A 15,068-nucleotide genomic window follows, 5' to 3' on the forward strand; every position below is an offset into this window, starting at 1 on the left:
GCCGATCTGAGGGATGACATGTTACGGCAGAGGGTGGAGTCATCAGCAAAGTAATTTCTGCCCCTTGCATCATGTAATCTCCACTTTCATAGTAGTGTTGCGGTTGAGGAAATTCGCAAACCACCATTCAGGTCCCGTAGGTGAGATATCTCTGTAAGTACATGTGTAGTTAGCCCCAAACCCGTTGTTTAGAGGGAATAAATGTGATTCATTCGGGCTGCGACCCTTTAAGATAGCCGTTTTTCTGTTCTATCTTTATTTTGAACCAACCACGTCTCAACCGCCATCACACAACAACCACCAACCGCAACGCCGCTTCACAACAACAACAACAACAACAACAACAACAACAACAACAACAACAACAACGCCAACAGCCACGACGTTTACCTTCACAACTCGCTCCTGCAAACATCGCATCACCGCCATTCCAAACGTCGCCATGGCCATGGACCACCACTTTAAACCCTCTACCACCTTCGCCTCTCCTTCTGCGGCCATTCCCGCACCGCTTGTGGGCACCGAGCGTCAGGCTGTCCTGGCCTCGTGCGGGACGCGCGCCGAGCCGCAGGTACAAAGTGCGGCCTTTCCGAGGAGAAGTCGGATCAGGAATGATACACGCCCACTTCTGATCCGTCCAATCAGCAAGCGCGGGGCGGTTTGGCCCCGCCTCCAGGCGCGTCGGAGTAGAATCGATATATGCAAATTCGAGGATCAGGGGAGATTCACGCCCCTTTTTCTCCGTCCAATGGCTCCACCCCCGAGCTCGTTCTGATCCAGAAATTTGCATATGGGTTCTCCTGCACCACTATAAAGCGCCGAGCGCGGGGCAAATTCAGTCAGTTTTGGGTCGGAAGAGTTCGAGGAAGAGTTTTGGAGTTAGTTTGAGTTGGAGAGAAGGTTGGAGGCAGTGAGTTGGAGTCAGGAAGGTCGAGGCAGTCAAGTCGGGGAGCTGCAGAGAGAGGAAGCCTGGAGCCTGGAGCGCGGTCGAGGTGATTTGCTGCAGTCGGCTGAGGAGAATTGCGGAGGGACCGGATACCTTGGGTCCGAGGCAAGGAAGACGGCGGACGGCAACGAGGTCGCAGTGGAGTCGCTCGTCGCGGGACCCAAGCAAGCCAGCTATCCTCTTTCCCCAGAGCATCAACAATTCCCCCCTCCCCCCCCCCCATGCTGAGATAGTGCGAAAAGGGGGCCCCGTTCCCACCCCACTCCAAGCAGTGCCAACGAAACCTGCGAAGGAGCGCGGAGTCGGGGCACCTCCGCCACATTTGCGGCTCATCACAAGACACGGGTAGGATCCACCCGGTCTCACGGCCCACAGGCCCGTCTGCCCCCTTGTCTGAGCGTGGCCCTTTTCTTTTGCTTTTGAGTAAATGTGTTGTCAGCGCCGTCTGTAAAGTAAAACTGTGTAAGTGTTGCCGTGTGCTCGCGTAGTCGGGAGTAGATCTGCATTGTTGTGTTTCTTTTGTAACATCTGCTTTTGGTGCATAATTGTTGTAATTGTACATGTGTGCTCTCCGTGTGCCGCGGAATAAATGTGCTTTATGTTGAACTGTTTTCCCGTTTCGCTTCGTCTTTTCTTGAATTGAATCTCCATCTTACTTCACGTAAAGGGTTGGTAGTGGGCTTAATACGCCCGATAATTAATCGGAACCGTCGAAGTCGACGATAACACCGCTCGGTTATCCCGATAGTACGGAACGGGTCGCTTAAGTGGCCCGTGTCCGGAGTCAACCTGCGGCGAGGTGCGATCGCCCGGTCTACCCTCCGTGTGGGTACTTAGGTAGGTCAAATTTGGCGAACAACCCTATCCCACGCGGGGGGCCGATTGGCACGATTGTGGTGAGGCCGAAAGGCACACCCGTGAATATTTCCCGGCGTTAGTCCGAGAGGGTCACGACAGAATTGTCCGTCCGGTGGGCGACGTTCCGCGATTCGAGTTCCGTGGCCGCTCGCACGCCGGCGGGCGCGAATTCGCAACAGTATTTACCAAAACCAATATTTTGCCCAGTCCATTAAAGTGGACAGACATTCCGACACCTGATGCCTGACAGAGTTGGGAGAGGAGACTGAAATTTGGGGGAGCGAGGGGGGTTGAAGGCTTGGAGAATGGAGGGGATTGACGCTTTTGGGTTGGGAGTGGAAGGGTGAGGAACTTGGGGTTTGTTGGGGGGGGGGGGGGTGGAAAATTGATGACTCGGTGACATTTTACATTGCTCGGATGTTCCATAGGTCCCTGCTAGTTATGAATAATAACATTCCTAAAACTGACACCCTGGTGTACTGCACGACCTCACCCTCCCAGCTGGATATACTCCCATTCACATTCATCTCCCATTCTTTGCTTCCTGTCACTAATCCAGCTGGTTACTCCACCAACGAATCCATAATCCCATATATTAACCAACAGCCTTCTGTGTGGTACAGTAAGTACCTGATCAAAATCTTTTTTTTTTGAAAGTCTAAATGAGCTGCATCCACTGCACTTCCCTCCTCCACCCAGGCAGAAACCGTCTCATAAAACTCCAATACATTTGTTAAACTGTGAGGGTTAGTCTCTACTACCTTTCTACCAAGCTGTTAGATCGATAATTCTGGATAGATCCTTTCTACCACTTTTGACGATACACCTCCCAGAGCCAAGTGCTTCTCCCAGAACCACATGATCTGTTTACACCCCCTACGTTTATCGATCCAATTTCACCATTCACATCACGATTTTTTCCACAACACTTCCATGACCTCATCTGATGAAAACTCTCTCAATCAATAATAATAATAATAATAAAAACGATCTCTTATAATGCTTCATCTTCCTCTTTCATACATGTGGCAGTCTTTACTGTATCATAATACACTACTCTTCTACTATTTAAACAGACTGCTCTCAATTCGACCTCTCCTTCAGTCCTTGCCTAAAAAAATCCAACTGTTACAGCGTTTCTTCTCTTCATTCTCTGAGTTCGCCTTGATTGCCTCCATCAAGAAATGTGTTTAATCGCATCTCTGACCTAAAACTTTTTAAAACCCCAGTTTACAATGAATGTTCGCTTTCCATCAACCTCTTTTTTTCCCAATTTCAGTGCCAACTCAAGCCTCACTCTCAAAGCAACCATCCCACTCTTCTCCCTCCAAACCTCCCTCTCACCTCTCTCAAAAACTCCCCCTCACCTTTTCTCCCACCATTCACCCCCCTCACTCATCCTTCTCAAAGTTGCCCCCCCCTCTCATCCACAAAGCTGCTCCTTCCACTGCCCTCTCACCTCCATCTCTTCACTCCACCCCCTCAAATCCTCAACTGCCTTCTTCCCCGTCTCTTGTTCCCCCTCTCCCCCAGCACCACAGAGCCTTTTCTCATCCTCATCCAGCCCCCTCCCCAAGCTATTCTGCAATCCCCCACACTCTTTGAACAACCCTCCTTACCTCCCCCCCCTCGTCCCTTATCCGACCCTCCCCCTCCCCTCCCACCCCCTGCACCCAAAGCCCTCCCTCCCTCTTCATTAACAGTGTGGACCTCAAATATCTGGGGCCTTCGCTCAAACCTTTCAGATCTTTCCAGACAGGTTGCCACTGACAAACCAGACATAATCTGCCAAACAGAAACTTTCCTCCCCCAAGACGTGTCAGACTCCCAAGTATCTCTCCCCGGTTACTCCCTCCTCCGGTATGACAAACCTGAGCCTCGTCCTGGTGGAGGAGTTGCTCTCTTAATCAACGACTCTATTCCTCACTCTCCATGCACTGCCCTCAATCCCCCACACCCCCAGGAATACCTCTGGCTACGGCTTCTCCTCCACTCCCACCTCATGTTCATGTTTGTACTGTACCGTCCACCTAACAGTGATGATTCCATCTACACCTCACTATCCGAAAACATGGACCAACTTCCATCTTCTCATCCAAACTCTCTCTTCCTCATATGTGGCGACTTCAATTGTCATCATGCCATTTGGCTAGGTGTGGGTACCTCTCTCACCTGTCATGGCACTTCAGCAAAAGCTTCCTGCGACTCATTGGGACTGACTGAATCGGTCAACTTCCCGACCCGGATCTCAACCAATGGTACTTCATCTCTTCTGGATCTGATTTTGACAAATTTCTCTGACAATATCTGCTGTTCATCCTCCGCTCCAATCGGTTCTTCTGACCACGTCTTTGTCAAAGTGGACATCTCTGGCTATTATTATCAGAGAACCACCTCACCGCCGTCGAGTCTGGCATTTCACTCAAGCCGACTGGCAGGGTCTCCAAGCAGCCATCAAACTTATAGACTGGTCTCCTATCGCTACTTTCTCAAACATCAACTCATCCTGGGAATTCTTTCAAAGAAACTTGCTCTCCCTCATGCACAGATTTATCCCCTCTCGTCTTCAGTTGTCGTCCCCTTCCTCCCGCCCTTGGTTCACTGAAGCTTGTGGTGAGGCAGTTGTCCTGAAACAACTTGCCTTCGCCTCATGGAAAGCAAACCCAACTGAGGGTAATCTCAGTTCCTTTCATAAAGCTCGGAACAAGTGTGTATCTACCCTCAGGAGAGCCAGAAAACAACATCTTTCTCATCTCAAGTCTGAACTCTCAAACCTCTCTCCCTCCTCAAAATCCTGGTGGCGTCTAATCAAATCTGTTTCTGGTGTATGTTCCCCCTCCATCCCCTCCCTTTCCTCAAATGGCCGCACTGCTGATACCGCACGTGAAAAAGCTGAATGACTAAACTCGGTGTTTGCAGCTAAATCTTGTGTCCAAAACCCATTGCATTCTCTTCCCACCTTACCCAGTCGCACCCAACTGTCCCTGGGCTCTGTGTCCTTTTCTCCTGACAAGGTGGACAGCTTGCTTTCAAACCTCGACTCAGATTCTGCAACCGGTCAAGATGGCATCAGCCCACATGTCCTAAAAACCTGCTCTTCTGCTCTTGCTCACCCTCTCTCTGGTCTATTCACCCTCTCATTTGCTCAAGGTCATCTGCCATCTGCTTGGAAATCAGCAAACATCACTGCCCTACATAGAAAGGTGCAAAAACAGATCCCTGCAACTACAGACCAATCAGCCTTATCCCAATCTTCAGCAAGGTTATGGAATCCATCATCGCTTCAGACATTAAATCCTTCCTCTTCTCCAATGGCTTGATTTCTGATCATCAATTTGGTTTCAGACCAGGTCACTCTACCCTGGATATGCTGCTTCTGCTCTCCCAACAATGAATGGAGATCCTCAATGCCAGACAGGAAATCAGAGCCGTATCCCTGGATATATCACGTGCTTTTGACACAGTCTGGCACCCTACCCTACTCACCAAACTCTCTTCCCATGGTATTCAAGGCCATCTCCACTCATGGCTCGCAGACTTCCTCTCCTGTCGCAGTCAACGTGTGGCCCTAAATGGAGTTCTTTCATCCTCTCTTCCTGTCCAGGCTGGAGTTCCTCAAGGTAGCGTTCTGGGCCCTGTTCTTTTTCTGGTTTTCATCAATGATCTCTCCGACTCTCTGGAAAATCCTCCATATCTCTTTGCTGATGACTCCACCCTCTGCCGTACCATTGGTTATCCCTCAAACCGGCAAGCAGCAGCTTCTTCGCTCACTGCAGATCTGGGTAAAATCACAAACTGGTCCAACACGTGGAACATGTCTTTCAATCTGGACAAATCTCACACTCTCACTATGTCCCTCCAAAAGGACCGTTTAGAACCCCCACCCCCATTCACTTTCTCAACAATCCTCTGGAAGAAGTCCTTTCTTTTAAGCTTCTGGGTCTCACTATCTGCCATGACCTTTCCTGGGAAAGCCACATTTCAAACCTCGCCGACAAAGCCAGTCGCCGACTGGGAATTCTCAGTCATGCAAAGTCCTTCCTCGGCCCACCTGAGCTCCTGACCACTTACAAAGCTTTCGTCCGCAGCCTGGAGTACTGCTCTCCCCTATGGGCTGGAGCTCCTGCCTCCCACCTTTCTCGGCTTCACGCTGTAGAAACCAAGGCATTTCGGATCATTGGCATCTCCCGCAATGAGGCTGAGTCCTTGGGCCTCTCACTCTCTCACCGCAGGCTGGTCGGTGGTCTTTCTGTCTTCTACAGTCTCCTCTCCAACCTCCCCCCCTGCTCTCTCTGTGATTTGTCCCCAGCACATTTCCTCGGACAAAGAACAGATCAGGACACAGCATAATGAGACAAACGAGAGATGCAGGTAATGATTAGAGGAAGGGGAGATTAGAGGAAGGAAGGAAGGAAGGGGTGGAAGAGATACAGAAGAAAAGTTTTTTTGGAGGGTGGGGGGTGGCTTAACGGGTGGAGAAAATGATTACGATTTTAGATGGGGGATGATTTGAGATGGTGGTGAACAGCTGTCTTGAAGATCTGGAGGGAAGAATGAGATTGAAGAGATTGTGGAAGGTGGTTCCACAGGTGGGGGGGGGGGGGAAGAGGAATAAATGAGTGGAGGTGAGCAGTGGTTCTGGATTTTGGTAGTTTCACTAAAAGGGGGTTGCTGGTGGACCGTATGCATCTTGACAATGCCTGGGGGGACAAAGGATGGAGAGGGCAGAGGATGCAAGACTAGAAATGAGGTGGAAGAACAGAGAGACCACTGACCTGTCAGTGATGGCGATGCGATAGAGCCATCGACTCAACTTCATCGCGAGAGATTCCAATGATCTTGAAGGCCTTGGTTTCCATGACGTCAAGATGAGCAAGATGTGAGGCAGGGGATCCAGCCCAGAGGGGAGAGCAGTGGTCCATCAAGCTGTGAATGAAAGCCTTGTAGGTGGATAGGAGCTCAGGTGTGCAAAATAAGGATTTTGCAGGATAGAGAATGCCCAGTCGGCATCTCGCTTTGGAAGCAAACTTTGAAATGTGGTTTGCCCAAGAGAGATCATGGCTGAGAGCGAGACCCAAGACAACTCTTTTCGAGGTCATCCACAGATGTTCTCCAACCTCCACCTCCACCTTTTCTATAGACTGGCTTCAAAAAGCAAATAATGGAATAGATATTTTTTTAATCCTCCGAGGATCTGCTCTTGCACTATTCCTGGAAAATTTAAATCCCCCATCATCAACACTCTATCCTTTCCATGGGTCTTTCTGAATTCTCCATAAACCCCTCTCTCCTGCTCCTCCGTCATAACAGGAATCTCAAATACATCCGACAAGTATCTTACTGTTCCTACAATCACTAATCTCAACCCACACAGAAACCACATGAGCTCCTTTCTCAAAGTCATTCAGTGCACCTTCTTCGATACACGAGTCGTGTTTTACCCAGAATGCAACACTCCCTCCAATCTTACCTTTCCTATCATACTTGAACTTATTATAGTTTCTCGTCCTGCTCTCCAACTACTCTCCTCATTAAATCAAGTCTCTCTCACTGCAACTACAGTGACGAGAGAAAGTCGACACCCCCTTTTATTATTTTCACCTTTCGTTGCCTTATATCCTGGAATTAAATTTCATTAAATCAGACTTTTTTCCACCTTTGTTTACACATCATAACCCACAACTTCCAAGTGACAAACAAATTCTACAAATTTCAGAAAATTAATGAAAAATATAAAACTAGAATATCTTGTTCAGTGTCCTCCCCACCGAGTTAATCCTTGGTGGAAGCACCTTTAACAGCACCATTAATTACAGCTGTGAGTGTTGGGAGAGGTCTCGACGAACTTTGCACACCTTGATTGGACAATATTTACCCATTCTTCTGTACAAAACTCTTCAAGCTCAGTCAAGTTGTTTGGGGTGTGTTGATGGACAGCAATCTTCAAGTCATGGCACAGATTTTCGATTGGATTTAGGATTGGGCTCTGACTGGGCCACTCAAGGACATTTATGTTTTTGGTCCTTAGCCACTCCAGTGTCGCCTTGTCTGTGTGCTTCGGGTCATTGTCATGCTGAAAGGTGAACCTCCATCCCAATTTCTGCTTTCTTGAAGAGGGCAACAGGTTTTCCTCCAGGATTTTTCTGTGTTTTGTTCCATCCATTTCCCCTTCTATCCTGACAAGTGTCCCAGTCCCTGGTGATGAGAAACATCCCCATAACATGATGCTGCCATCACCATGCTTCACAGTCGGGATGGTGTTCTTTCGGTGATGTGCTCAGTTGGGTTTGCATTTCGGCCAAAAAGTTTCATCTTTGTTTCATCAGACCACAAAACTTTTGCCACATGGCTTCAGAATCTCCGGAGTGGTTTTTTGCATTCCTCAAACGGGACTCAAGGTGGGCTTTGAGTAATGACTTCCATTTCTTGCGACCCTACCCGACAGGCCAGACTTGTGGAGTGCTTGGGATATTGTTGTCACGTGCGCAAAGTCACCAGTCTTTACTATAAAGGCCCGTAGCTCTTTCAAAGTTGCCATTGGCCTCTGATAAGTCTCCTCCTTACTTGGTCATCGAGTTTGGAGGGATGGCACCATACACCTTCCACTTCATAATGATCGTCTTGACTGTGCTCCAACAGATACTCGAGGCCTTTGAAATATTTTTTAACCAATCCCCTGATCTGTGCCTTTCAACAACTTTATCCCGGTGGTGTTTTGAAAGCTCCTTGGTGCTCATGGATGCGTGTTTGCTGTGAAATTCACTACCCAGCAGAGGAAACCTGCAGGAACAGCTGATTATATTCTGAAATAATCAGAATCACCTGATTTAACACAGGTGGAGGACAATCAACTTGGTGTGTGATTTTAAAGGTGAATGGTTACACCTGATCTAATTTACAATTGCCATTAAAAGGGGGGGTGGACACTTATCATACTCTCCACTTGAGTCTCAAGCTCTTCCATCTTATTGCAGTGTCTAGAATCTTGCCATTGGTATATATACTGAACAAAAATATAAACGCACCAAGCGCAAAAATATAAACGCACCAAGCGATTGTTACTATTTTACCTCGAACTCATTAATACTAAATCTTCACAACAATTTGGTTATAGAATCCATGACAATTGAGCATTAAATTTCAAAGAGTTCCTTGAGAATTCTGGCGACAGTCTTTGCGCTGCAACAGCCGACACAACCGAGGTGTCACTGTAAGAGTTCACACAGTCAGTAGTGGGTGTGTCCACCGTTGGCGTCGCGCAGAGCGGTGCATCTCCGGCGCATGGACATCACCAGATTATCGATGGTGGCCTGAGGGATGTTTTCCCATTCCTCCTGGAGAGCCACACGGAGCTGGCGGACGTTCTCTGGGACTGCGTAACGTTGTCGTACGCGTCGATCAAGAACGTCCCAAAGGTGCTCGATGGGCGACATGTCGGGAGAATATGGAGGCCAGTCGAGGACATCAATGTCCTCCTCACCGAGGAAGTCCATGCAGATCCTGGCAACATGGGGGCGAGCATTGTCGTGCTGAAACGTCACATGGTGAAGGCGCACAAACGGCACGACGATGGGTCTGAGTATCTCGTCCCTGTACCGCTGCCCGTTCAAGTTGCCTTCAATGAAATGAAGCCGAGTGCGCTCTCCATGGCATATGCCTGCCCACACCATAACACTGGCACCACCGTGTGACACCCGACGAAGAACATTGGCGTCAGTGTAGCGCTCCCCAGCCCGACGCCAGACGCGGAGTCCGCCATCAGCCCGATACAGCTGGAACCGCGACTCATCGGTGAACAGCACTCTCCTCCATCGTGCGAGGGTCCAGCGCAAGTGAACATTTGCCCAGTTCAGTCGGGTCTGACGCCGGACTGCAGTGAGGTCGAGTCCCCGGTGTGGTCGGCGGGCTCGGAGGTTGGCCTCCCTCAAGCGGTTACGCATCGTCTGGGCTGAAATGCGCCTGTTATGCAGCCCGACAGTCTCATCGGCAGTCCTCGTGGCCGGTCGGAGTCGATCCCGGAGATGTTGCAGCCTCATGTGACGATCCTGACCGGCGGTGGTCACACGTGGTCGCCGGGCATGTGGGCGGTTCACGGTGCTTCCAGTCTCTCTGAGGCGCGTTCTCAGGAGGCTAATGGTGGAGTGGTGGACATTGAAGTGTGCTGCAACGGCCCGTACTGACGTCCCAGCATTCAGCATGCCAATGGCGCGCTCCCTCAAGATTTGTGACATCTGTGGCATGTTGACATTTGGCACCAGTCCATATTTTGGGGAGGCCTTTTATAGGGCAAGCTGCAGGGAGTGTTTGTGTCCTGGTCACGCTCACTGACCATCACTCTGTCAAGCCCCATGGTGCTCATGGGAAGGATTACTCAACCTGTGAGTCCACACACTCAGAGTGGTTAATTTCAATGGGAACATCTGTCTTGAGCATAACAAAGGAACCATTGCTCAAACATATCATCGGTTTGACCATTTTCCCATAATGGCAATCTTGACTTAGATATTTAGGTTGGTGCGTTTATATTTTTGTTCAGTATAATTTCATCAACCACATAATTTTTCCTGACAAAGTTAAAATTTTCCTTAACTGTATCCATCCTTTATTACCCATCAGCAGCAATCATGCTATCAGCAGAAATTCCCCCATCCCGAACATCATACCAACTTCAACCACGTTTGAAACCATACAACAGAGTTCATGACCTGATCACAGATTTGTTAAAGTGAAATCTTCTCCCCAAATCGCCACCCTTCACTCCACAAAAAATGGCACCACCCACCGCCCTCCCCAACTCCAACCCAAACCCAAACCAGTGTGAAGGGTGAAGGAATAACAAAGGTGACATTGCCCGATTAATCAATCAAATAAATGAATCAATTGATTAATTACATTTCTCAATAAAAAAAGTGAATAAAAATGAATCAAAGGTAAGGGCCCTGTCACACCTTGACGTTTGAGCCAGCGTATGGCAACGTATCAAAATGTATGTAAAACGCTGGCGTACGCTGAACTATTGATGTTTATTTTTCAGTTTTGGACGTATGCATAACGTATTAGTAACGTACACAGAACGTTTCGATAACTTATAGATGACTTATACCAACGAATGCTGAGCGTGTTGTCAGCGTTCACAACCTATGCCCAACGATAGTCTTAACTTATGCATAGCGCGCTGCACGCATCGCCGAAGATCACGTGGCGTAGCCTCTTAATAGGCTGCCGCTCGACTATTTAAATGGACGCTGCCGCTCGACGATTTTAATCATAACCAAGCTCGACATCAAAGTGTCAACATCATCGTCATGCCGAAGAAAACTTCGAAGAATGCTGCCAAGAAGTCTCCTGGCCGTGGCCGTGGACGCAAGGAGGATCCATCATCACCCACACCCTCCCCATCACACTCACCTACTACTACTGACATGGACATACTACGACTACGACTACTACTACGACTACTACTACTACTACTGACACACTCACCTACTACTACTGACATGGACATACTACGACTACTACTACTACTACTACTACTACTACTACTACTACTACTACTACTGACACACTCACCGACTACTACTGCTGCTATGACTACTGATACTACTGACATGGACATCTACCTCACCATGGAGTCTGAAACACTGACGGGTTCCTCCTGTGTGAACCCCATTTGTATATACCAATTCCCCTAAAAGCTGCTAATACGCCATTATATGGAAGCTGTAAGTTAGAAACACGTTCAGTAAGTTCTGTGGTCGTCCGGAAGACGTCAAATACGTCGACATACATCAATATGCGTTGGAGATACGTTACACATAGGTTCAAAGCACGTTACTCATAGGTTAGAAATAAGTTTCGGGTACGCTAAACATTACCTCGACGTGTTTCGACTTATGAGTAACTTACAAGTAGCGTGTGTCGACGCGTGTCAATGATCGCATAACGTGCCTACAACTTATGGCCAGCGTATGAGGAACGTGTGAGTCATACGCCGAGCACGTCGGAAAATTTTGAGCATGCTTAAAATTTGTCGACGAGCTCGGCGTACGACGACGTATGCCAGCGTGCTTCAGCGTGCTCTTAACGTATACAAAACTTACCCATAACGTATTCAACGTGTGCCAGCATTTTAGACAAATTTTTCATACGTCGGCATATGCTGGCTAAATCGTCAAGGTGTGACAGGGCCTTTATGAACTAGAAGGGCACTCTTTATGAACTAGAGCACGTACCTCCGCCCCGCGATGCCTGATCCACGATAACATATCTGGCCCAATACATTTTTGAGATCTCGTGCTATATATTGTTTTTGGCCCGATCTCTCAATGGTGAATCATCACTTTAAAAATTAAATAATTCCAGTAGTCGGATTCGGATCCGGATCTTCACCAAAATCTAATCAATTTGTCCTTGCCACACACCCAACCTGTCCACCAAGTCTCGTCCGAACCCGTCCACAACTTGTCGAGATATTGTGCGATATATTAGTTTTGCCCTATCTCTCAATGGTGAAGAATCTGTTAAATTCTCATGGTCTGATCCGGATCGTCACCAAAATCTAATCAATTTGTCATGGCCACACACCCAACCTGTCCAAGTTTCGTCCAAATTCGTCCACAACTTTTTGAGTTATCATGCCATAGAATTCGTTTAAAACTGTCTCTTAATGGTGAAGAATCACTTTTTAAAACAATCAGATCCAGATCTTCACCAAAGCTTCTGAATCAATTCTTCCTTGTCACACACCCAACCTGACCACAAAACTTTACCTGGATCCATCCACAACTTTTTGAGAGATGCTACGCACAGAGATAGACACAGACAGACAGACAGACAGACAGACAAACAGACAAACAGACAAACAGAGGGGGGAGAAAACATAACCTCCTTCACCTTCGGTGGTGGAGGGAAGGAACGATTAAATATATGCCTCGAAGAATGAAGCAATGAATTAATAAATAAGTGAACGAACAAATAAATAAACGAATATATGCTGATTATGATAGAGATGGAGGAGAAAGAAACAAGAAGGAAGGAAGAACAAACAAGAAGGAAGGAGGAAGAAACAACAAGAAGGAAGAAAGAAGAAAGAAAAAGGAGGAAGAAAGAAGAAAGAAGAAAGGTCTTTAATGGCTACAGTTATTCCCACCTCATTCAGAAAGCATTTGGCAGAAGTCTTTCACGAACTGGCTGGCCAGGCCTGACATTTGACCAAGTTGGAGCTGGAATTTGGAATTTGCTCAGGATTCCAGTGATATCTCATTTACTCTTCGCAAAGGGCACTGTGGGATCTTTCACATCCACCAACTAATGCCAGCGGATAGGACGCATGTTTAACGTCCATCTGAGGGACGGCGCATATTGACAAATCATCCGGCCTGTGAAACACCAGGATTGTAGTTTATCGCTGGATCGGGACTCAAACCCAGGCTAAACAGTTCAGAGGCGACCTTTAAGCCATCCTGCCAGCCGAAACAAAGAACAACTAAATAAGCAGGCACACAAATAAATGCACATTTCTCATTACATGGTTTGACATTCCTGTTTGGCCAAAACAATGTTTCACAAAATGACCCGAACAGAGAGTTTCACTACATTCGGCAGCAAAAGCTCAAAACGAACAAGGATTTTATTTCTATTTTTAAAAAGAGTCTTCACTTTTTCATTATCATCAAGTTCGACCGTGCCACTTAAAATGGGATTGTGCACTCAAAGTGCAGTTGATAAAAGCAAGTGCTTTGAACATCTTCCAAGAGCCGTCAATCGGGGGGGGTGGTGGGGGATAAGGGATATCGCTTACCACCACATTCTGGACACGGTTGCAGGTAAGCTCGTTTTTCTCCAAAAATGCAATCAGCCTGGAAAAAAAAAAATACAGATACATACACATATAAATATATGTATTTACTAAACATCCAAGATAGTGCGAAAAGTGTACAATGTGTACGTGCAGCTTCATCATCAGCAGGTGAAGTTGAATAATGACAAACACTGAATGGTACTAAAAAGATATAAACTGATATTTTGAAAGAGGAAAATTTAAAACACATCAAAGTACAGAGCACAATGATAAAATTAGATCCTTCAATAGAGTGTACCATGCTCTTTCACAAAGCGTCGGTGCTACCGAAATAGTTCATGGGTTAAGGTTATCCTTGAAGGATGGCCATTGCCTTTTCAGTCTATCATGGTAGGAATTTACAAATTGTCCAGAATGCCGACAATAACAATAACTCGCCTACTTTTCACCAAAAACATTGGGACAGTTAACGTCCAACGATGAGCCGTGGTGGCAGACGGGTCCTCCAGCCGAACGTCCATCCGAGGGATGGCGCACACATTGAAAAATCGTCCTGCCTGTGTTGTGAAACACCGGTACGACAGTTTACATCTGGGTCAGGATTCAAACCAAGGCGAGACAGCTCACAGGTGAGTGCGCGTACCTCTGAGACATCCTGCCAGCCCCAATGATAAATCAGGTGGGGAAAAAAAAAATTGGTGTCAAAGTGACTTGTCCAATGTTTTTGTACGGAGGCAATCCTGCTTTCTGGAGGAAGCATTCTTGTGAACACTCTCAGCTTCCCAGAGGTAGTTGAGAATCAAATTAAAAGTGTGCATGGAGGCCAGATCAGATGAAGCAAGCAGAATCCCACCTCCCTTCCCTATCCAGGGTATTAAACACAATAACAAGGCTTTCTTTAAGTTTATAAGGGGTAAATAACAGGTTAGGACCAATGCGGGCCCATTGAGGAATAGCACCGGGAGAGTGGTTAGTGATGAAAGTTAGATGGCAGGCTTAAACAGGTATTTTGCTTCAACTTCTACACAATAACAGTCAGGAGAATTACCAATAGCTGAGAGTATTTAACAAGGAGGTGAGGAAGGGCTTTCACAGAAGATCCAGGTTGGAGTGGAGGAAAGAAAGGAACAGCTCAGAAATCTAAGAGTAGATAAGGCTCCAGGTGAGGGTATTGATGGAGGTGGCTGAGCAGATTAGCGAGATGTTAACGGATGTTTTCAATAATTCCCTGAAGTCAGGACACGTACCGGAGGATTGGAGAGTCGCAAATGTAACACAATTATTTAAGAAAGGATCCAGAGAAGAATTGGGGAACTATAGACCTGTTAGTTTGACTTCAGTGGTGGGGAAGGTGTTGGAGACATTAATTAGGGACCAGATGAGGAATCATTTAGACAAATACAATCTAATTAAAGGTAGTCAGCATGAATTTACCAAAGGAAGTTCCTGTTTAACAAATCTTTT

General features: G+C 47.3%; 1 protein-coding gene across 5 annotated transcripts in view; it reads right to left on the bottom strand.

Moving 5' to 3' along the window:
• The window catches only part of HTT (huntingtin), a 637,913-nt gene that overhangs the window by 518,894 nt on the left and 103,951 nt on the right, over window positions 1-15,068 (bottom strand). For all 5 annotated transcript variants that reach the window (XM_085849284.1, XM_085849282.1, XM_085849286.1 and 2 more), the window contains one exon: window positions 13,605-13,662. In XM_085849284.1, the coding sequence (XP_085705410.1) occupies window positions 13,605-13,662 (58 nt within the window). The remainder of the gene's footprint in view (window positions 1-13,604; window positions 13,663-15,068) is intronic.

Source organism: Eptatretus burgeri, chromosome 12, assembly GCF_056783735.1.
Source record: "Eptatretus burgeri isolate ZD-2024b chromosome 12, Ebu_testis_v1, whole genome shotgun sequence".
Taxonomy (NCBI): domain Eukaryota; kingdom Metazoa; phylum Chordata; class Myxini; order Myxiniformes; family Myxinidae; genus Eptatretus; species Eptatretus burgeri.